At 37.8% G+C, this 22,670-nt stretch overlaps 1 protein-coding gene across 2 annotated transcripts in view; it reads left to right on the top strand.

Annotated features, from left to right (window-relative positions):
• Nucleotides 1–22,670, top strand: part of LOC136845727 (uncharacterized) — a 288,481-nt gene that overhangs the window by 203,889 nt on the left and 61,922 nt on the right. For both annotated transcript variants that reach the window (XM_067115930.1, XM_067115931.1), the window contains exons 12-13: nt 10,774–10,895; nt 11,031–11,234. In XM_067115930.1, coding sequence (XP_066972031.1) covers nt 10,774–10,895; nt 11,031–11,234 — 326 coding nt within the window. The remainder of the gene's footprint in view (nt 1–10,773; nt 10,896–11,030; nt 11,235–22,670) is intronic.

The raw sequence follows: 22,670 nt of genomic DNA, 5'->3' as shown, positions 1-22,670 counted from the left end.
CTTTTTTATTTTGAAATTCTCCCCTGTTGTCTGATAATATTTTAGAAGGTGCTCCAAATATAGCAAACCACCAATCAGAGTATCTTATAATAGTTTCTGTTTTTTGTCTTTTATCCAAAAAGCCTGACAATACCCTTTGCCATATATACCATTACTAAGAACTTTCTCTCTTCTATCTCTCCCACATCCATTGCTACAACTTCATTAAATGTTTTACTCCAAGAAAATCCCAGTACTGGCAGTCCCCGGTTATCGGCGGGGGTTCCGTTTTGACGGTGTGATGATAACCGAAAATCACCAATAACTGAAAATCAGCGATTTTTGGGGCTTGTTGGCTCTGAAAAGTGCTGGTTATCGGTTATCAGCGCCTCTGTTAGGTATATATTGGCGCCAGTACCCAATTATCGGCGCTGATAAGCAGAAATCAACAATTTTTGGCACTGAAAATTGCTGCTTTTCGTCGCTAGACAAGTGCTGTAAAACCGGATTGCTGATAACCAAGCCCGCCGATAACCGGGGACTGCCTGTACTGGTTTAGCTGGGTTTCTTTTGTATCTTTTACATACCTCATAACATGCAATTAAGTCTGTTAGTAACTTTTTTATTTCCTCTTTTTCTTTCTCTCTCAAACCATCACTCCACTATGCTTCTTCTGTTAGCTTCCATATTTTATCTCCACTCCCATGACCTTTAATTTCCCTTAGACTCTTTCCCTTCCATCCCTCCAGTAACAATCTTCTTCTACCTTCCTCCTCAAAATTAGTATTCTTAAGTGGCCCTGTTTGTCTTCTCTGAACTTTTATCTTCATTTCCCCTAATACTTCTATTTTAACACAATTGTCTTTTAAATTTATAGTCATTTTACTTATGGTTTTCTTAGCTATTAACCACAGTACATCACCCTGCAAAATTTCTGTCTTCAAATAAAACTTTTTGTTTTTCAATATCACTGGTATTTCCATTACTCCTTTTGACTTGTATGATGACTCTCCCAAATTAAATGCTCTTTTTTAGTATCATTCATTCTCCTCAACTCTTCCTGATTCAAACCCATGGCAGTGTGTGCTAGTCACAATTCCCCACAAACTGTTGACTTACATCCTGTGTCTGAAATTGCATCAACCTCTTCCCAAGATTCTTCCTCAATTTTACAAACTGATATATAAAGTTTTTCTTCTTGTCCAGTTTCTGATTTCTTCCTATTTTGAAAATTCTCAGGACAATCTCTAGCCCAATGCCATTCCGATTTGCATGTTGCACACAGTGTTACTTTCCCTTCCCTATTTTTAGGATTTCTTCCACCTCTTCCTTGATTCACTTTTCCCCAATATCTAAAACTAACATATAATCATGTGCTGCATTAGAGGATGCCTTCCAGCACCTCCATGGACATCCTCAACATTTAACTCCATTTCCCTGGGCTTCGTGATATGCTGATCTGATGAACCTTCTCATTCAGTTGCTGAGAGAGTTAGATGTGGAGTTACATGTGCTTTGCAACTAGGATTGTGTAGGAGCTGTTAGGTACTGTCCATAGATTCACAGCAGATGTCTACCAGGCATAGTAGACTATCTTGTGTAGTTGGTGTAGTCTGGTTGGAGCTACTGTTTAGCAGATCATTGGGTGTCTTGTCTAAATAGGCTGAGACAAGCTCTTTTCTGTTGCCACAGTAAAAGGCTACCATTCAACTTTTTATGAACCTCTGAGTGAGTCTTCAGTTAGGGATATCACACTCAAGTTTACCTGCTTTCTAGGCTAAGCATTGTCAAAGAGAATAGGCAAGCTAAATAATCTACCTAGTTCAGCTCAGAGGGTTGGGATTTCTCACACTCATTTATTCTTGATTTTGAAGGTAAGACTTGAACCTTGGTCCCTGATGAGAGATTTGAGACTTTTTTTAATCTCCCTTGGAGATGTATTAGGTGTTGATTATGACTAGATGGTTTCGTGTGCAGTGATAGTTTTGTGTTATTACTTGCAGAGAGCTCAATATCTTAAGTTCCAATGTCTGTGATTGCTCATTTGAATTGACAGGCAAAAGAAGGCAAAATTTAAGAACATCATCCTCTTCTGACTACGGGAAGTCATCAAGTGGGTGTGCAAGTTGATTAGTAAGAAATTTCTCTTTGGCAAAGGTTGTATACCATCCTGCCCGCAAGGTGGTTTCAAGTAATCAGAGCCCTCCTTCGATAAGTATGTGCAAAAGCTCTCCTAAAGGGAGCCATAGACAAGAATATATTCATTGTCTCCAGGCATGTCTCTAGATTGTCCCCAAGGCCTCCTTCAAACAAAAGAGGATCCCTTTCACCTGTTCTTATGGATCCGGATAGGGAGAGAAACATACAGATTCCTGGTCATGCCCTTTGGCTTAAACACCATCCTTAGGATCATCATAAAATTGGCAACGTTAGTCATCCAAGTGCTCAGATAATAGGGAGGATAACTGGTGGCCTACCTTGGTGATTGGCTAGTCTGGGAGGCCACCAGAGAGGAGTGCTTATGAAACCTTCAACAGGTAATCAGCAAACTCCAATCAGAAGGATTCCTGATCAACTGGTACAAATCTCAGATTTTGCCTGACTAGAACTCCACTGGGATAGACTTTGCAGCTAGTTGCCTTTTCCCAGCTAGAGTAAGACGAGAATCAAGAAGGATCTGTGAGGGCTCCTGGCCCAATTCAAGGTTCCCAATGACATTTGGAGTGAATCTTGAGAATATTACAGTTTGCGTCTGTAGTGGGTCCAGTCCTCAACTACAGCCTCAAACTCTGGCTCTAACTGCAAAAGCAAGATGTTAAGAAGACATTCCATGTGTGGACTTAGAAACTTGCTCTCGTCAAGCAAGTCGATATGACTCCCCCCTTCTGTACATGTTGGGAAAGGCCACTGGGAGGATGGCCATTAGCTGGGAGTGGTCATCAGTTTTAAGGACGGGTCACGCCATTTTTATGAAACTGATGGTTGTCCTTATGTCTCAGAAGACTGAAGCCTACAAAGGGGACCTTCATATTGTTGGTTGTAGACAGCATGGCCGAATTGACTTGTATTTGGAGGCTTGGCTGCTCATCTCATCCTAGTTGTCATCCTTTCTGTCCCATGGATGGCTTAAGCAAGGAAGTGGCACTTGTCAGCAGTCCACCTGATGTGGTCATTCAATGTGACAGCAGACTCCCTGTCGAGGTTGGCAGCAACTTTGACGTAGTGGATGTTGGACAGACCTTCCTCCAAAGTGATTGGCAACCTACTTCCACATCCAGAAGTGGACCTGGTTGCTACATATGAGAGATGTCAAATTTGATATCATCGTGTCATATACATATAGTTTTCTTTTTAAAAAAATGTGTGAATTTAAGGTTGCATAAAAGAAATTTAGAAAATTACACAAAAGGTTGTTGTAATCCAACTTTATTTCTTTACCCAAAATTTCTCTTATTATTTTGAGAAAACACTTTTTAATCATACAGTAAATTGAAAAGATTACACTTTCACAATTCTGAATATGCACATGATAAACTGAAAGCATTAAATTTTCCCATTTCCGGAATACTTGTTTTCATTTTTCAAATGGAAAAGGTTGTATCGTTTTGTCCTTTCCAAGTTGACTGCAGAGATATGATTGATGGGCAGGTAGTTGATCTTCTCTCTGGCTATGTCTGAACTATCCTCTGCTGGACAAATACTTTGACACAGATTATCACCATTCATCATTTCAAGATGAAAGCAAGTTGGAAAGTTTACCTCTAGATACATATGAATTAAAAAATTTGAATAGCATGGTTGATGTGTATTGTGTGGTTAAGAACTAATTTTGTAACATTTTTAGCCATATATTGGGCAATTGTGATTTTATACGAGGAAATAAGTAAGTTAGGAATCAATGAAAATTTTATGTAACTTTCCAACTGTCTTCCTTTACCAAAAATTCCAGTCTTCACAAGAAAATCATTCAGTTTTCATAACTGCCCTCAGTGCTATTTTTACTGGACTTTGAATTAGATATTAAAAGATGTGAGACATATTGTATATCAGCTGTGGAAGCAAGGTTAGCTAGCTGGTCATTCCCTCTCACCCTCTGCCTTCCTTCCTTCCTTCCTTGTTAGTAATGTAGTTTTCTCTGAAGGTGATTTTAAATAAAAAGCTAAGGGGATTGGACACTGAAAAATGGTGACTGAGAAAACTGCAGACATGAGAATTACAAATTCAAATTACACACTATAGTTGCATTGCATCAAACTGCCAAAAACCCCAGGCTGGCTGATGGCACACAGGAATTACTTTAGATTTCCTAAGATTAGGAGGAAAATAAATTCCATGGGTCCAAGAGTAAAACAGGAAATAGTGTTTGAGTGTTAGCGACCATGATGAATAAGAATAATGCCAGAGTTTGTGAATTGTAAGTGCTGAGTGCCAAGTTTGCACTTATGTTTCTTTCTTGTTGGGGAAAAGATGGTATGAGAGTTCCATTTTACCTTAGAATAGTCTGTTGTGCAAAAAAATACCTGTTGCAAGACCTTGACTGACATTCTCATGTGGCTTGTTTGAAGGAGATGGTTTTTCATCTGTGAGTGACTTCATGCAGATACAGCTGAGGTTGTAGATAGACATTACAGTCTTCTATGCTTACTCCTATAGTAAATGTGATTTCAGGTGTGATTGCTACACTGACTGTTGTTGTTCCATCAGATGTTAACATATGTCTGCCAGTGGCAGTGCTGCTCTCACAACAAGAACAACAGTTGTTCTTTCTTGATACCCCGACATTACTACTTTTGGAGGTTCGTCCCCATCCTTTTCAAGGGACCCTTAAGGACTCATTGCTTGACCAAATTTTCCTCATCGAAAGTTATACCATCTGCTGAAAAGTATTAGTCATGATACCTGTGGACATGGCCAAGACCATTGCCATCACCAATCCAAGACTTCCTCCTCCAGCTGTGATTGCATCAAACATTAACAAGACCATTCTTTTGTTAAGAAGACCAGCTACAGTTCTTTTTGCTATAATAAGACTACTTCAAACAGTTTTGACAGTGACCAACAGGATGATCATGTCCGGAGAGATGCTTGCCAGAAGTATCTGATCAAAGACATCACTAACTATGACTTTTTAAGCTCCTTTGTTAGGATGCCTCGGAAGAAGCCTGGCAGTAGTACTACGGTTGGACACAAGATTTAATGGAGGAGAGTGACAGCTTGTTAGATTTTGTTATTGCATTAAGTCTCCAGCCTTGGGGAAGTGGTTGACCAGTTCTTTGTTTTTGTGGATGAACACAGTAATTAGCAAGGAAGATATCTTGTTGCCTTCCTTCAGGGATACACCTCTGCCAGAGACTTGAGCAGTAACACCAAGGATAAGATAATCAACCCGTCAAGGAGGAAGGAATGGAGACAATAAGTGTTGCCATAAATTAGTGTGACTTGCAGTCCTTGAAAAATCCAACTGATCTACCCGCTACATCGAGGACCCCAGCTATTATTATTATTATGTATTCAGAAGGTGAACCCTATGCATATGAAACATGCTCGCAGGGGCCATTGACTTGAAATTTAAATTTTCAAAGAATATGGTGTTTATTAGGAAGAAATAAGAGGAAGTACATAGAGGAAAATACAGAAAGAATAGATCTCACTTATTAAAAAGAAAAAATAAATTAATAAATAGATAAAAGTGTATTTTAATATAAGGAGAATAGTATTAGGGCCGTCTTCTTTCGACCTTATTAATCTCACTGTATAGCAGGGTCGGCCACTCAAGTCAACTTTCTCCATCTATTTCTATTCCTTGCATCTGCTTCCCCCAGTCCCCCCACCTCACCCACACTCCTCCTCCCCATCACTGGCATTTTCTTAGCTCTCATGATTGGTTCTACCGCCTTTCTTCTTATCACATGAACATAGTATCTCAGACGAGCTTCCCTAGCCTTCTCCCTTACGTTACATATACCACACATTCTTCTTATATCGTCACTCTCCCTCCTTTCCAGTAGTGATATTCCAGCATTCCATCTCATCATCCTCATCTCGGTTCTTTCAAACAGTTCCTCCTCTTTCCTCTTAAGTGCCCAGGTTTCTGCCCCATATTAGTACAGGCCTGATAACTGTCTTATAAATTTTCATTTTGAACCTTAATGGCATTTTCTTGTGTAAAACAACTCCAGTTACTTCCCTCCATTTTCACCATGCTTCTTTCACTCGCTGTCTCACTGCTTTCTCAGTACCTCCCTTCCTCCTCTGCTATTATTGATCCCAAGTAGTTAAACTCATCGTTCTGTTTTAGTACTGTACCATATTCCACTCGAATGTTTATTCTTCATGTCCTTTACTACTAATCATTAGCTCATGTCTTTCCAATGTTCACTTTCAATCCTTTCTTTTCTAGGACTCCTTTCCATGCTGAAAACCTTTCTTGCAGTTCTTCTTCTGTGTCTGCTATAGTGACTAAATCATCAGCAAACATCGGTTCCCACAGTTCTTCGTTGTTCCTTAATTGTGATGTCAAAGTGTCTATAATGGCGAGGAACAAGAGTGGACTCAGAGCTGATCCTTGATGGAGGCCAACCTCCACAGGGAATGCCTCAGTCTCCCCATATTTTGTCTGTACACTGGTTCTTGCCCCTCATACATCATCTTCACTAACCTTACCAACTTCTCTGGTACTCCTCTCTTTCTCAAACACCAATAAACTACTCTTCTTGGTACCGTGTCATATGCCTTTTCAAGATCCACAAAGCACATGTAAACTTTCCTGTTTCCTTGTAAGTATTTCTCTTGGACTTGTCTTAATATAAAAATAGCATCCACTGTGCTCTTTCCTTTCATAAACCCAAACTGCTGCTCATGTATATGTATCAACTCTCTCAACCTCCCTCCTACTATTCTTTCTAGTATCTTGAATACATGCTCCAAAGGCTTTATTCCTCTGTAGTTCCCACAGTTTCACATGTCTCCTTTTTGTTTATACATTTCAATCATCCAACTATTGTTCCAATCCCTTGACATTTCCTCTACATGCCAGATCGCTTCCAATAGTGAGTGCACCCACTCTTTACCTAGATTTCCCAATGCTTTAATCATTTCTGTTGTTACCTCCGACTTTCCTGCAGCTTTATTTACTTTTCCTTTCTTTATAGCATTCTCGACTTCACCCTCTCTGATGTTTGCCATTGGTCCTTGTACTGGAGGAACATTTTCCAGTTCTTCACACTTGTTCTCAGTGTTTAATAGTTGTGAAAAGTATTCCTTCCATCTTCTCTTGACCTCTTCTTCCTTAGTTAAAATATTTCCATTTTCATCTTTAATAAGTTCCTACCTCTCGTACATCCTGCCTGTCTTTTCTTCTTGCTTCTGCAATTCTGTAGATTATCTTTTCTCCCACTGGTGTTCCCATCTTCTCATACCACTCTCTCATGGCTTGTCCCTTTGTGACCACTATCTTCCTCTTTGTTTCCCTCTTTGCCCATGTATACTCCTCTCTTGTGTGGTAGTTATCTTCTTCCCGCCCTTTTCTGGCTACACTCTTTTCCTTCATAGCTGTTTGAGCTTCTTGATGCCACCACCATGTTTCTCTTTCCTGTTGCTGCTTACCACTTGTCCTCCCATACACCTCTGCTGCTACTGGAACCACAATCCCTTTCATATCATCCCATATCTCTTCAGGCAATTCTGACATTCCATTTACATATCTCTCTTCTCTGGCTCTTTCCACTTTACTTCTGAACTCTTTTGCCTTCTCCCCCTTCAGCTTCCAAGTTTTGATCCTCCTATTCCTGGCTGGGGCTTTTCTTTTCCTTATTACTCTCAACCTAAAATCTGCCACTAACAGTTTATGTTGAGCTACAACAGATTCATTTCAAATAAACTTACAATCCATAATGATTTTCTTGTCTTCCTTCCTAACCAAAACATAATCAATTTGTGTTTCATTTTGTCCATTTTTGTATGTTACCAGATGACTTCTCCTTTTCTCAAATTGTGCATTCATGACTACCAGATTCATAGCTTCTGCTAATTCCAACAATCTATCACCTTCCTGGTTTCTTCTTCCAGAACCTCTTCCTCCATGTATTTCTTCAGTGCCATCAGAACTCTCACCTACATGGGCATTCATGTTCCCAGATAACACTAATACAGTAGTTAACTTCTTGGAACTCTTTCTATTTATTCTTCTAATTTCCCTCTTCACTCCTCCTCCTTGTCACTACATCCTTGTTGAGGGACGTATGCCAAGATGATATGCCATACTCTCTTATCTTTAACAAACTTTGAGCGCATAAGCCTGTCACTTATACGCTGGACCTCTGTGACATTCTCCTGCAGATCTGGATAGAGAATAATTCCTACCCCATTTTTCCTTGTATCTTCCCCTGTGTAGTAAACTTTATATCCTTCTCCAAGCTTTCTTGCACTTTTCCCCTTCCATTTGGTCACTTGTATACATAGAATCATAATTTTCCTTCTCTGCATGACATCAACCAACTCTCTTCCCTTTCCTGTGAGGCTACCAACATTCCAATTTCCATTTCTCATCTTTCCTTTCTTTTCCAGTCCTTTCTTCTCACTAACTTCTTTAGCCACAGTCGTGACTTCTGCGGTACCCTTTGCACATTTTTCACTGCTGTCAGGGGATACTGCAGTGCATCGCTTACAGGGTACGCCCTAGCCCTATTGCATTCCATCATTGACCCAAGAATCATTATTTACGTTTTGCCACTATTTTCACACTCGGTTGTCTAGACCGGGAGCAACTCTCCCCATTTATTGGGGCTTGAGACCAGCAGCAAGTTGGACTGGTTTTTCCCCCTACTGGCTGGGTTGAGAATAGTATTAGGGTAATGCTTTGCATCTTCGCTTGAACTTTTGAAGTTCCAGTTGCATGACATCCTCAGGGAGACTGATCCACAATCCGACAGCTTGAGGAATAAAGGACCTCTGGAACTGAGTCCCAGATGTCAGTTCATCAAAGTCCATCATACTATAGGTAGGTGGGGTCATTAGTATGCCTCATGTGTTGCATTGTAGGCATTACTAAATGGTGTTTGCATTAACTAACTAAACGGTGTTTGCAGCATCCCTTCAGACCCTAGCTGCACCCACTTTTTACCATTTTATTTTTCCTTTGTTCCCACTTCCTTTCTTCAGTCTGAGTGTCCAGCCTCTATTAACTATTATTTCTTAGTGCAACTGCCAATTCCACCTGTAGATCCTTATATTTCACCTTTTATATTTTCTGGATCTCTTGGATTTCTTTATCTTGGTGTCCAACAACTCGGTGCCATCTTTTAAGTGTCTTAAGAGCTGAATGACTGAAAGTGCCTCAGTGCTTGGCTTGGCTGTGCAAATTTCATATATCAGTCAATCAAAGACCATCACACTGAGAGCTTCCTCAGTTTCCACCATGACAGCATATTTAGACTTATCAAGGGAATGTTAGGCAGTGCAGAGAAGGAGACAACCTTAGCCATACAGGATGCAGATTCCTTTTTGGAAGCCTGTAATTAGGTTGTAAGACTTTTAGGCTCCAGAGGAGAGCCTCATCCCAGCTCCAGAGAAGATTCTTTAGGGGCAACTGCACCAGCTGCGTACTTGATCTGCTCACTGCCCACCTGTCTATAACTGACTTGCGGGCAACACCATCTTATTTGCTGCTGGAATAGCAGCTGTGCTGCTTATACACAAAATTCATTGTTTTCCATTTCAGGCTTGTCATTTGGTTTTGGCCACAAAAGTAGTAAACAAGTATGGCCTGGCTACCTCTCCATCAAACGTCACATTAATGTTGACAAAGATTGACACAACATTGCTGTTTCTTTGGGATTTCCTCTCTGTGTCCAAGTGACAGGAATGGTTGTTAGGGTAACAGTAGTACTTTACTTAATGAGGGGACCAATATGTCGGAAAATGTTACCAATGCAAAATAATATTTTTTTATGGAACCTCTTGAAGATAGTAAGAATTATTTATGTAAGTCCAAACTCTCAGGAGTTGCAGTTGGAGTACAGCATTTTAAGTATAATTGTGCCGTGGTTATGAATACAATTAAGATGCAGTTTTAAATTCTTATCTAGAGCCAAAATTATGAAATACAAGTATTTTGTGGCCAAGTTATATGAATGTCCCATCAGGAACAGATTGAAACTGTTTGTATCAAGTGAATATGTACAGAAGTGTTTTGATCAGAAACTGTAATTTAAGTTCATAGGATGTAATTGTGTTGTAAATATAATGCAGATTTAATATTTGTACCAGTCCAGGTCCCATATGGATGTAAGTGAAATGTTTTTGAGTAAGAATAGAGAGGATATATGGAAATAGTGAAATTTCAATATTTTTTAGTAAGAATGGGTTACTGCATTGCTGTGTTTCAAAGCGTTGGTGTCTTAAAATCATAATTTGAAATGTGCAATTATAAAAAAAATTGACAAGTAGATTGTGATTATTTAGAAATAGATATGGAAGTGAGACCAGACATCTCATCTCTCAACCATATGAGCAGTGGTAAAGGGTTTAGTCATAAAAATGTAAATACAGGTTAGCAATGTTCAGAATGTAAGTTGTGTCAGTATGAATTATTATTTTATGTCTTTATGGCTTAATGTGTAATTTAGTCAGATTATTTCTGATCCAAAATGTTAATAGATATTCAGTTTGTTTTACCTACAGTTATCTTTTAACCAAAGAAAATGTTATTATATATGGTGAATGAAGGAAGTTTCAAAGGCAAAATGCAATAAGATAAAGTTCACAGATTTGGTAATTCTTTGTATCCTTTTTCAGGGAAGTATCAAATCATCTTTGAAACAAGCTTCAGATGTGACCTTTGTGGCGTTGTTTTGGAGAGATCACAACAAAGCTTAATTGACCATTGTTCAACAAAAGAGCATTATGACAGTGTGGTGGTAAGTGCTAATTAAAAATGAGAACATTTGTATTTTTGAAATGAAAATATTTGAAAACTTTTTACTTGAAATTACATAAGGTTAATAATACATATGAACTAATATTTTGATATTGCAATTTGTGCATCATTTTAGAAGGAGCAGCAAAGGTTGAGGGAGAGTGCACCAGAAGTAAAAGTAAAAGAAGAAAAGGATGTTACAGAAACTGAGAATGGTGGCAGTAAGGAGACTGAAGCTTTTGAAGCAAATAAGGGTAAAAACATCAGTCAGCAAAGTGAGGAGGATGGCAATGATGATTTTAATGATACTGAAGTTTATGGTGATCATCATGACGGAAAAGTGAGTAGTATGGTTTTTTATTTGTTTAATAATGATTGATTGTTTTGAAAAAAAAATTGATATTTAACTACATAGGTTTTGAAGATGGAACGTTTTTAGGTTGAATATGAATACCATTTAACTGTTACTAGGTGTTTAGTAACAGTGTAGCCAGAGCCAATAGTAGTACAGCGCTTAATGACCTCATAGGTCTCAGTGCTTGGTCTTCGGCCTAAGTTCTATATTCCATTCCATTCCAATAGTAGTTAGTCAACTTTCAGACAATTTAGCTTATGACTAGATGAAACATCATAAAGGGCTTCCAAGGATGAAGTAGACCAACCTGCTAAGTAAAACTATGAATGACTAGAATTTTATTTTCTTTATTGGAGCTGAAGCTTTGTGTTTCTTTGCCGTAAAGGAAGAGTCCTGGAGCACTGATAAATTTTCTGCTTTTATGATTGGGAAAAGGTATTATGGTCAGAATTTGAACATACACAAAACAAACTTATCAGAACTGTTAATTTTCTTATTTTAATGTACAGTCATGATAAATACAGGCAGTCCCCAGTTAATGGCGGGGGTTCCGTTCCTGGCTGAGCGCCGGTAACCAAAAATCATCGATAAGTGGAACATCACAGTAATTATGGTAATAAATGGTGTTTATGACACCATAAGCGCCAATCGGCACTGATAAACCACTTACCAATGCCAATAAACAGCTTACTGATGCAGATAAACTGCTTACCAACGCCGATAAACACTTACCAACGCCGATATATTACTTTCCAACACTGATGAACCGCTTAATGCTGCCAAAAATCGCTTACCGACACCAGTAAACCACCTACTGATGCCAGTAAACTGCTTACTGGCGCCAAAAATCACTTACCAGCACTGAAAATCTGGTTAATGACGTTGTTAACCAAGCATTGTAAAACCGAAACGTCGTTAAACAATGCTGCCAATAAGCGGGGACTGCCTGTATTAACTTTGATTTTAGGAGGGAGCTATTTGTTGAGGTAGGGCTTTTTGCAGGTTTTTAATAACTTGCATGGTAACTTTAGATTGGATATTATTTTATTCACATGTATCTTAGTTCTGTCAAGCAGGTTAGGCTTGCACTGAAATTCCTCTTATCACAGTAAAGCCTCATTATTAGAATAATACAATCTTGGAACATAACAGTCTTGGAACATAAAACCAGACTTTCTCAAGTCAGTAATTATGCAGACAAATAAGAGTGGTGTAATTTTTTAAGCTTCAAAGTATGGTTGCTTTTTGCATGTCTAATGTGGTTAAGATGGTTGTGTTATTAAAGTCAGTGTAATGAGATTACCATGCACATTTAGTGAAAGAGAATATAAATTGGTAGTATTAATTATCTTATAACAGCATTTAAATCCCTCCTCAATGTATAAAAAGAAAAGAGCTTGTATCAGAAAGCTTAAAAATGTGATTATACCAAAAAATACAAATAACTTAAAAAATATTCAGCCCTTCCAAAAGTTCATATAGATTGATAAAGTAAACTCATAGCTAATATTAAAAACTTGCAAATGAAAACAAAAGGCTAGTAGCCTTTCTCATTTGTTACAGCACATTTATTTTTACATATCTGACAATACTGTATTAGTTCTCAGCAATTTTTAGTGTGGAAGTTATGTGAGTTTCCTTTGCATAAAATTTTAGCTAGCTTAAATATATGTTTTTTAGTTAAAGGGGTAAAGCTGGTATTAATTTTCCATAGAAAACCACTGTCACCATATCATTTTTCAGTGAGGCTTTTCCTTAGTTGGGTATGGCCTGAAGTAAGGTCTCATGTAATCCATCTTGAGATACACTTGTGTAAGTTCCTCCCTTAGTTTTGGAGGTGGAGGTAAACTCCCAGTAATGTGTAGTGGTGGTGGTGTTTATTCTGCACAATTCTGTAAGTATTATCTGCCTTTAATATTTTTCTTTTAATATTTTCATCACTGTTGTATAGTGTTTGTGAGTATTTAAGAGAAAATATTATTCATAGAAATGGGTCTCTCTCATACAGCTTACATGTATATACATGTGGAACCTTGACTGAGGTTCACAGCAACCACCAGCTTAACACTTTCATGTTGACCAGAACATAGTTGCAAGAAACAGTGTATTGGGAGAAGGGAGGTGGTTTTATACTTTGTGGGTTTGCATGAAAAAAATGTATTTCCAGAAAATTTAGATTTGGTTCACCACAAACCTGTCACTAAAATACAGCCTCAATTGCAATGGGTGGAATGTTTTAAGCTGTTTGAGTTTCCGAGTTACTGAAGGTGACTTTTAGATCCAGGAAAATTCAAGGTTTGAGGAGTGGCAATGTGGCTTTGGCTCTGGCAGTGACATGGAATTATTAAAGATTGGACCCCTAGGTGGGTAGTGCCATCAGTCCTCACGTGCCGTACACTGTAGGCATTACTTAAAGTTCTTTGCAGCATCCCTTCATCTCCCAGCTGCAACCCCTTTCATTCCTTTGTTCCTAAACATAGGCAGTACAAACCCTCGATCTTTACATGGGTTTACTTTCAGTGCAAACTGGAGCCGGCCATTTAACTTAAAACAAGGAGGATACAGTCAACCCCTGGTATTCGCAGGGTATAGGGACCATAAACACCCGCAAATAGTTAAAATCCGTGACTACTTGACATCCCCCTCTAAAAATGCTTATAACTGGCTATTTAAATAGTTAAAAAACCAGATCTCTCTCTAAAAACTTTTATAATTGCTTATTTTAATAGGTCATACACCAGATGTATACCTTAAATACACAGAATATACCTTAAACTATCATGTGAAACACTTTAATATCATTTCTAAGTCATCTTACAACATTATTACCCTTGAAAATATATGGCTTACACCTGAGTGTGAAAACTATTTTCAAGTACATCCATTTTCTCTCGTACCTTAAACTATCATCCGACACAGAATATACCTTAAACTGTTATCTAAACCACTTCAATATTTCAAAGTTATTTTACAACATTACCTTAAAAAATGTGTGGCTTACAGCTAAGTGAGAAAACTATTCAAGTTACCCTTATTTTCAAGTACAGCCATTTTTTTCTCATACAGTATTGAAGCAGTCCCATTTTCTGTGTACAATACATGGGGAAAACTGGAAAGTTAAGTACTGTATACAGCACCTTAATATTTACAATGCATTAAAAAAAAGTACATTTTATTGATAGTTTGCTGTGTTTACTTTAATATTAATGTTTGAAAATTAGTAAATAATGTTTTATCCTAAAAAATGTATTTAGTCATGAAAATAGCATAAAAATACAGTAATTAGTGAATATTTCTCGACGAAAAAATCCGCAAATTACTGAATTTTTCGTGAATAATTCAGTGATAAGTACCACAGAAAAATCTGCAAATAGGTGAAGCTGCGAATCCTGAACTGTGAATAAGCGGGGGTTGATTGTACAGTACAGTATTGGTAATTGGCTATCAATGGAAGGGAAGGAATCCCCTCCATACAGTTGGTACGTATTCACTTTTCTTTTTGGCTGTGTCTAAGACAGACGTGTCTCTTCTGCTGCCTGCCGTTCGACTTAATTCTTTATTATTCTTTTTCTTTTTTGATATAATTTTTGAGATATTTTGCCTATTTTGAAATAATGCAGCAAGTTTTATTCCGTTACAATTTGTTATTTTCACCCTTTCTTGGTCCATAGTTATTCCTACACAGTTATGCTACATAGTTGTTTTCAACTTGTTTTAGCCTATGAGCCTTTTTCTTTAATTCCCTCCCTAACTTGGCTTTGCCTTTTTGATATAATGTAAACCCAGCTTGCTCCCAGCCTTGGTGTTTGTTTTTGTATTCTGTTATATCTTTTCTCTATTATGCACACAAGGAGAGAGGCCTGTCTCTCACCTCCCAACCATTCTATTTTTAGATGTGTTCTCAACCTCGTTTTATCGAACATCCTTGGTCTACATCTTTTTTCTGTTTGTTCTGAAGTGTTTTCTCTCTGAACAAGCATTGTTTTTCTTTGAATAACACAGTTACTTGGAATGTGTAATGTTTTAGTTTTTCAGATGATGAAGAGATTGAGAGACATCAAGACAGAGGAGGGTTCTCTTGCTACAGTGTGGTGGTTTTGTAACCTTTGTACGAGATCTTGGCTTGCCTTCCAGCATGGATCCCCCTTTCTCTTGACACGAGGAGGAAGCTGAGGTTGGTGTTGCAGGATCATTAGTTGTCTTCAAGATCAGTAGCTCTTCTTTCTGTGGTTCTTGCTCCATCTCGCGGGTGGGGTGTTCTCTCCCTTCCCTCCCCTCATGCTAGTTTTGAAGGATGAGAAGTCCCGGGAAGCTTTCCTTGAAGTTCCTTTGACTCCCTCGCTTTTTTCGTTGTTGTATGCTGTATAGCAGTTTCCCCGTCTTTTTTTCATATCCTTTTAGAGATGTTGGTTGGAAGAGTACATTGTGAACTGCAGCCAACAGGCTGCGTCCAGCCAGTCATTTCTGTTCGGGTGTGTATGCTTCATTGCTGTGTCATAGCTTCAAGAGTTGCTTCATCCCCCCCAGCTTTTGACATTGGTTGTGCAGAAGTCGAGCCTTCTCCTTCGTCTTTGCTGTAGGCCACAATTGTGTCTTCCCTGGATGTACCTCCCCCACCATGCGTCTGCCATCAGTGCTGCTTCCTCCCAGATCATTGTCTTTCCCCTTCCTTCCGTTGTCCTTCAGGACATGGACAAGTGTTTCTTCAGTGCCAAAGTAGTTCCTAGCATACTAGGACTTCTCTTCCCTGCACTTTCCTTGTGACAACAGTTCCTGGTTGCCATTTTCAGCGGTGCCACTGCAGTTTTCTTGATGCTAAGCTGAAGATATGCTCTCTAAGGAAGGAAGAATTCACAGCCATGCAATGTTGTTCAACCTTGGTTTTTGTTTCATGTTGTACGAGGAAGAAGAGAAAGAGGCCCCGGGGTAGGCAGATGTAGTCTAACAATTGTTTCATAGTGCAACTGTGAGGTTTTCTCCTGTTACACCTTTGTAACCTTTTACTCTAAATTTTCCATTCAGTGCTGAATGATCTCATAGGTCCCAGCACTTGGCCTTTGGCATAAATTGTTTATGTTATTCTATTCAAGATTGGAAGAAACCCTGATATGAGCAAAGCAAATGGCTTTACCTGTTCAAAACATAAATGTATGCGTGAGGTACATTTAACATTTAGGCAAGATGATGTCATATTGAATTACCAGGGGTCACTCTGGGCAAGAAGACAAAAACACTCAACATTTTATTCATAAATACTCGTATGTGTATATAACTGGCACCTTTCACTTACTTATTGGATGTGTCCAAGTTTGGAGAAAAACTCTCAATGGAATAATCCAGTAAGTGAACCAAACATAGCTAATCCTGAAACAAACATGACTGATATTTGCCTGTCTAACCATGTGATTGTGGCTTCATTGATTCAGGGATAAGTGATAACCAATCATACCCTGCTCTGTATCTTTCTCCAGTACTTAAGCAGTTAGTGTTTTTATCTGCTTTATAAGGAGACTGCAGTTGATACCAAAATGTGATCTTTTAGGTCTAGCATATCATTGCGTAGCGACCTGGCTGAGCTATTCGTTTTATGCTTCTACTGTGCTACATTTTCTCTTTCTATAAAGAAATCTAAATCAAACTATTGCCAAGTTTTCAATGGTGAATATCATGTTCATTAACATGAAGATTAAGTATTTTATTCCAGGACTTGTAAAAGGAGCTAATTTTCAGATATGTCTAGGTAAATGTGTTGACTACATGTCCATATAAAATTTCCTTTCTTTTCTAGAAAGTATAATTTATAATAAAAATGCTACACATTGTGTATAAAATTTGTTTATAAATATAAACAGTGTCTTTACAAAATTACTGCAAAAGTGACAGTGTAAAACTAATTGACAAGGACAGTGTTCTTGTAATCCTATGAATCCTGACTTATTTGAACTTGATAGTGTTCATTTCAATGTGAAGTATAAAGTTTATGCATTAAATATTAAATTATTATGTACAAAATAGTATGTTAAATATTAGAATATAAAGTGCTTCAACAGTACTTGAAAATGAATACAGATATAAAATTTTCAAATAATACAGTATTAACATTTCCAAACAATGCTACTTTGCCTATCACCTTCATGTTTGCAGTTGCCAGACATACATTTATATGGGCACAATATTTTGTTATGTGAGGAATGTTGTGAAGTGAAATATCTATTACATTGTAAATGGGTGGAATGCAAAATGTGTACAGTATTTCATGTGTTGGAAGGAGCATCATAGATCTAGCCACTTTTTTATAATTAACACAATGATAATTCCTGTTATTTTTAGATGATGCATGTATAATAATAATGAAGGGATAAAGCTACCAGATGGGAATAGCATCTAACACATAAATGAGACAGGATACAAATACCTGGGAATAATAGGAGAGTATATAAAACGTCAAGAGATGAAGGACGCGATCAGCAAAGAGTATATGCAGAGACTTAAGGCGATACGCAAGTCAAAACTCAACGCTGGAAACATGACGAAAGCCATAAACACATGGGCAGTACCAGTAATCAGTTACAGTACAGGAGTAGTGGAGTGGACGAAGGCTGAACTCCGCAGCATAGACCAGAAAACTGAAAACCACATGACAATACACAAAGCACTACACCCAAGAGCAAATACAGATGGGCTGTACATAACACAAAAGGAAGGGGGGAGAGGGCTATTAAGCATAGAGGACTGCTTCAACATCAAGAGCAGAGCACTGGGGCAATATCTGAAAACCAGTGAAGACAAGTGGCTAAAGAATGCATGGGAAGAAGGACTGATAAAAGTAGACAAAACCCAGAAATATACAGAGACAGGAGAATGAAAAACAGAACAAGAAATGGCGCAACAAACCAATGCACGGACACCACGAGACAAACAATAGAACTGGCCAGCGATGAAACATGGCAATGGCTGCAGAGGGGAGAACTCAAGAAGGAAACAGAAGGAATGCTAACAGCAGCACAAGATCAGGCCCTAAGAACCAGATATGTCCAAAGAATAATAGATGGAAAGAACATCTCACCCATATGCAGGAAGTGCAGTATGAAAGACGAGACCATAAACCACATAGAAAGAGAATGTCCAGCGCTTGCACAGAACCAGTGCAAAAAGAGGCATTTCAGTAGCAAAAGCCCTCCACTGGTGCCTGTGCAAGAAGCACCAGCTAGCTTGCAGTAATAAGTGGTACAAACACCAACCTGAGGGAGTGATAGAAAATGATCAGACAAAGATCCTCTGGGGCTATGGTATCAGAACAAATAGGGTGATACGTGGCAGTAGACGAGACGTGATGTTGATTGACAGAATCAAGAAGAAAGTGTCACTCACTGATGTGGCAGTACCATGGGACACCAGAGTAGATGAGAAAGAAAGAGAAAAAATTGATAAGTATCAAGACCTGAAAATCATAATAAGAAGGATATGGAATATGCCAGTGGCAATTGTACCCATAATCATAGGAACACTAGACACGATCCCAAGATCCCTGAAAACGAATCTGGAAAAACTAGATGCCGAAGTAGCTCCAGGACTCATGCAGAAAAGTGTGCTACTAGAAACAGCGCACATAATGAGAAAAGTGATGGACTCCTAAGAAGGCAGGATGCAACCCGGACCCCACATTATAAAAACCACCCAGTCGAATAGGATGACTGTGATAGACCAAAAAGAAAAAAAGGGAAAAAATAAAAAAAAGGAAAAAATAATAATAACAACAATAATAATAACAACAATAACAACAACAAACTGTATGCATTGCATGTAGGTGTGAGTGTGCATTTATCTGCTGATTTTATGTGAAGTAGTTATTATGTTTGTGTACTTGCAAATTCATCCAGATCTGTGTACAGTGAACCCCCCGTATTCGCGGGGGATGCGTACCGCACCCCCCCGTGAATAGCTAAAATCCGCGAATACTTAAAACCCCTCTACAAACACTTAGAACTGCCCATTTTGATAGTTTAAACACAAGAAAAGCCCTGTACAAATGCTTATACCTGAGTATTTTAATAGTTTTATCACAAAAAGTGCATTTATTCATGAAAATTATATAAAAATACAGTAATTAGTGAATATTTCTCAGTGAAAAATACCGCGAATGGGCGAATTTTCCGTGAATGATGGCTAGATATGTTCCACAGAGAAAGCTGCAAATGCGTGAGTCCGCAAATCATGAGAACGTGAATACGGGGTGTTTACTGTACATGTTAGTGTGTGTATGCATGTATGGCATAAGAAAGTTATTTTATATGGAATACAAAAATTTATGAAATCCTTACACTGAAACTAACTGTAAGCCACTTGAACCTAGACAAGCTTATATTATTAGTGGAAGCATTGAGTGCGCTATATTTACTGACATACAGTAGTCAATCAGTTATCTGGATTTTCCTTGTCCAGAACTCAACATTGTTTGACACACCCAGACCAGGGACCAAGGACCAAACATGTTTGATATATATATAATTTCAAAAAATTTTAAGAAACTGCTCTCCAGTGGTTGGCGATGCTGTGCAGCCTCAGGAAAATATTGGTAACACTGCGTACACTTATGAAGAAACTGAGAAAAGGTTTGGGGGATGGGGAAGTCCTGGAGAAGCTTCCAAGGTGTGGTGGAAGGGGTGGATGGCTAGGCGCTGTGGGAGAGGAGAGGCAGTAACGCTATACAGTGGAACTCACTCGGAGAAAGGGCTGTTTTAGAAGGTGGTTGGAGCAGGAGAGCAGTTTACCTGGTTGGGAGGGGGTGGGGATGCAGTGTGGAATGGGTGAAAAGGGCTGGGTAGACATCTGACTTGCTACAGCTTGTTTTGTTTTGTGTTTTATTTTATGATTTTTCTACATTTTATTAAATGATATGTTCAGTACTGTACAGTATTGTAATAAGGTTTATCAATGACAAAGCAAGAAAATAGGAGAGAGAGAGAGAGAGAGAGAAATAGAAACAACCAAGGTATCACATTCCTTTCGTTGATGGCTCCAAGACTTAAGTTATAAATAGCTATGCCAACATCTACAAATTTGCATTGTCAATATTTTTTAGTTAGAAATGAAATATCAACAGTGGTAAAGTATTTTCTTGTGTACTGTCATGATATGTGTGGTAACAAACAGCTGAACAAGCACTATAGTGAACATTTTTATTTCATAGGGACATTTTGGCTTCAACACAGGCCATTTTCAACCTAAATAGAGGCAAAACACCAATGCTGTATATGAAATTATATACTAGTTAAGTTCAAACCAGAGGAAGTTTACACTTGAGAATAAAATATTTGTTTTTTTATAAATTACGTTAACATCGGTAAAAACACACTACTCAGGAAAAAAAACAAAAATTGCTAAAACTAATACAATATAGTGATTTTCAGTAGTCATGAAAACTAAGTGAAATGAAATAAAGTCCAAGACGAGAGAAATAAAAATTCACAGATACAAAATAAAATATTTGACTAAGAAAAAATGCAAAAACCAAGACAAAAAAGAAGATAAAAAGTGCACAATATATAAATTAGCCTGATGACTGGAAAGTGAGAGTGGCTAGAAAATCAGTAGATTATGGGTAACGGAAAGGAAGACTGATCTTGGTTGAGTTGTGGCTTAAAGTTTGTGAATATATACTTAGTCTTGCCTGATTGCAGCTACTGCAGTGTTCACAGATCTAAGATTGCTATTTTACTGCTAAGTCTCTATCTGTCCTATCACTGATCCCCGCAGGGTGTCAGTACAGTATTTTGTTTTTAGAACCTTAATGAAACTACCCAAATGCCCCTCTTGGCAGTTGGGGCAAGTATAATAGTAAACAATACCAGCAATGAATCAGGCAGTTTGCCTTTGAATGGTGGTAGGCTTTTTATTGTAAAATCATTATTAAAATTTGATTTAAAATTAATCTGTGAATAAATCTATCAAAGCAGTATTTCAGTTCCCTCTCAAGTTGCTTAATTGATTTACCAATGTAAGGCAATTTGCAATTAAGAACTATAAACATTCATGACTATAAACATTTTCGAGAAATTGCCTAGTATGTTTATAGACCAAATTGGTTCGATATCCATTATTTGTCAAATATTTTAGTAAGAATTCCATCTATTTATGAAACAAATTGAAATTAGGGCATAAATTATAAGTGCTTTAGATAGAAGTATTTATTGTATTTAATTTGAAAATGTTTTGACAGTGACTGAAAAATTCAGACCTAATCATGTAAAGTAGGTTTCTTGTAAACAGAGATGTTACCAGGCTAGGCTTTCAAACAAGATTATCAAACTTATGGCTTATGTAGCAATCCATAATAGTTACTGGGAAGTGAGAGCCAATGGCAGATAAACCTCTTATTTCAACTATCCAAGTGTCTGACAACTCCACATTTTGGATTGGATTTAGTCACATGTTTCTCAGGATTTCTAAGTTTAATCCTAATCATACAAAATATAGATTACAAATAGTCTTAGTAATCGGGGTTATTAAATGGAAAAATAAAGTCTGCATTAGTGTGTATGTAGTCTACAATATTGTACAGTAAACCCCCCATACTCGCGGGGATGCGTACCACACCCCCCCGCGAATAGCTAAAACCAGTAAATACTTAGAACCCATATAAAAACACTTAGAACTGCCTATTTTGATAGCTCAAACACACACAAAACAAAGTAAAAATGCTCATACAGGTATTATCCTACTTACAATGGGGTTAGGTTTCAAAAAAACCATCGTTTGTCCGAAAAAACGTAAGAAGTACCAAAACTTATCTTGAACATAGCCTAGCCTACACTAGGGTATTCAGTGCCATGTAATGTGTACATATATGGTAGCCTAGCCTACACTATAAAATATACTCTTTACATACACAGTACAGTAATTATTAATATCAGCTAATTCTGGAGGTTCATGCAAAGTGACTTATGATAATTCAATACAAAGAGAAATTGAATAACAAACAAGAATTAGCTTAGCCTGCGCTATGGTATATTGTTTACATACATGGTAGCGTAGCCTACATTATACTCTCCTTTATATTCACATATCGTTTTATACAAACGTCAGCATAATGAATATGCATCTTTTCCATGGATCTTTTAAAATGTTATGCCTTAATTCACTTTATCCAATAACATTGTATATATTCTTATATTGCTTTCGTATTATCAATTGCAATCATAGCGATCAGTGTTTTGGTTTGGAAATGTTTATGTGGCATTTATTTCGCCGCATTTAACTCAGTTCTGAGCGCTTTTCTTGCTTCTAGTTAGTGTAATGCGTTTTCTTTTGTCATGTGATTTTAGTTTCTCACTTTCTTACCTTATTATTCTTCTGTGTGTCCACGGCGCCTCACTTTCTGCAAACTGTATATTCTTGAAGATAGATTATTTTAAGTATTGA

The sequence above is a fragment of the Macrobrachium rosenbergii genome, chromosome 14 (assembly GCF_040412425.1).
Source record: "Macrobrachium rosenbergii isolate ZJJX-2024 chromosome 14, ASM4041242v1, whole genome shotgun sequence".
Classification (NCBI taxonomy): Eukaryota; Metazoa; Arthropoda; class Malacostraca; order Decapoda; family Palaemonidae; genus Macrobrachium; species Macrobrachium rosenbergii.
Note: the sequence above shows the minus strand (reverse complement) of the source record. Positions and strands in the feature narration are given on the sequence as shown.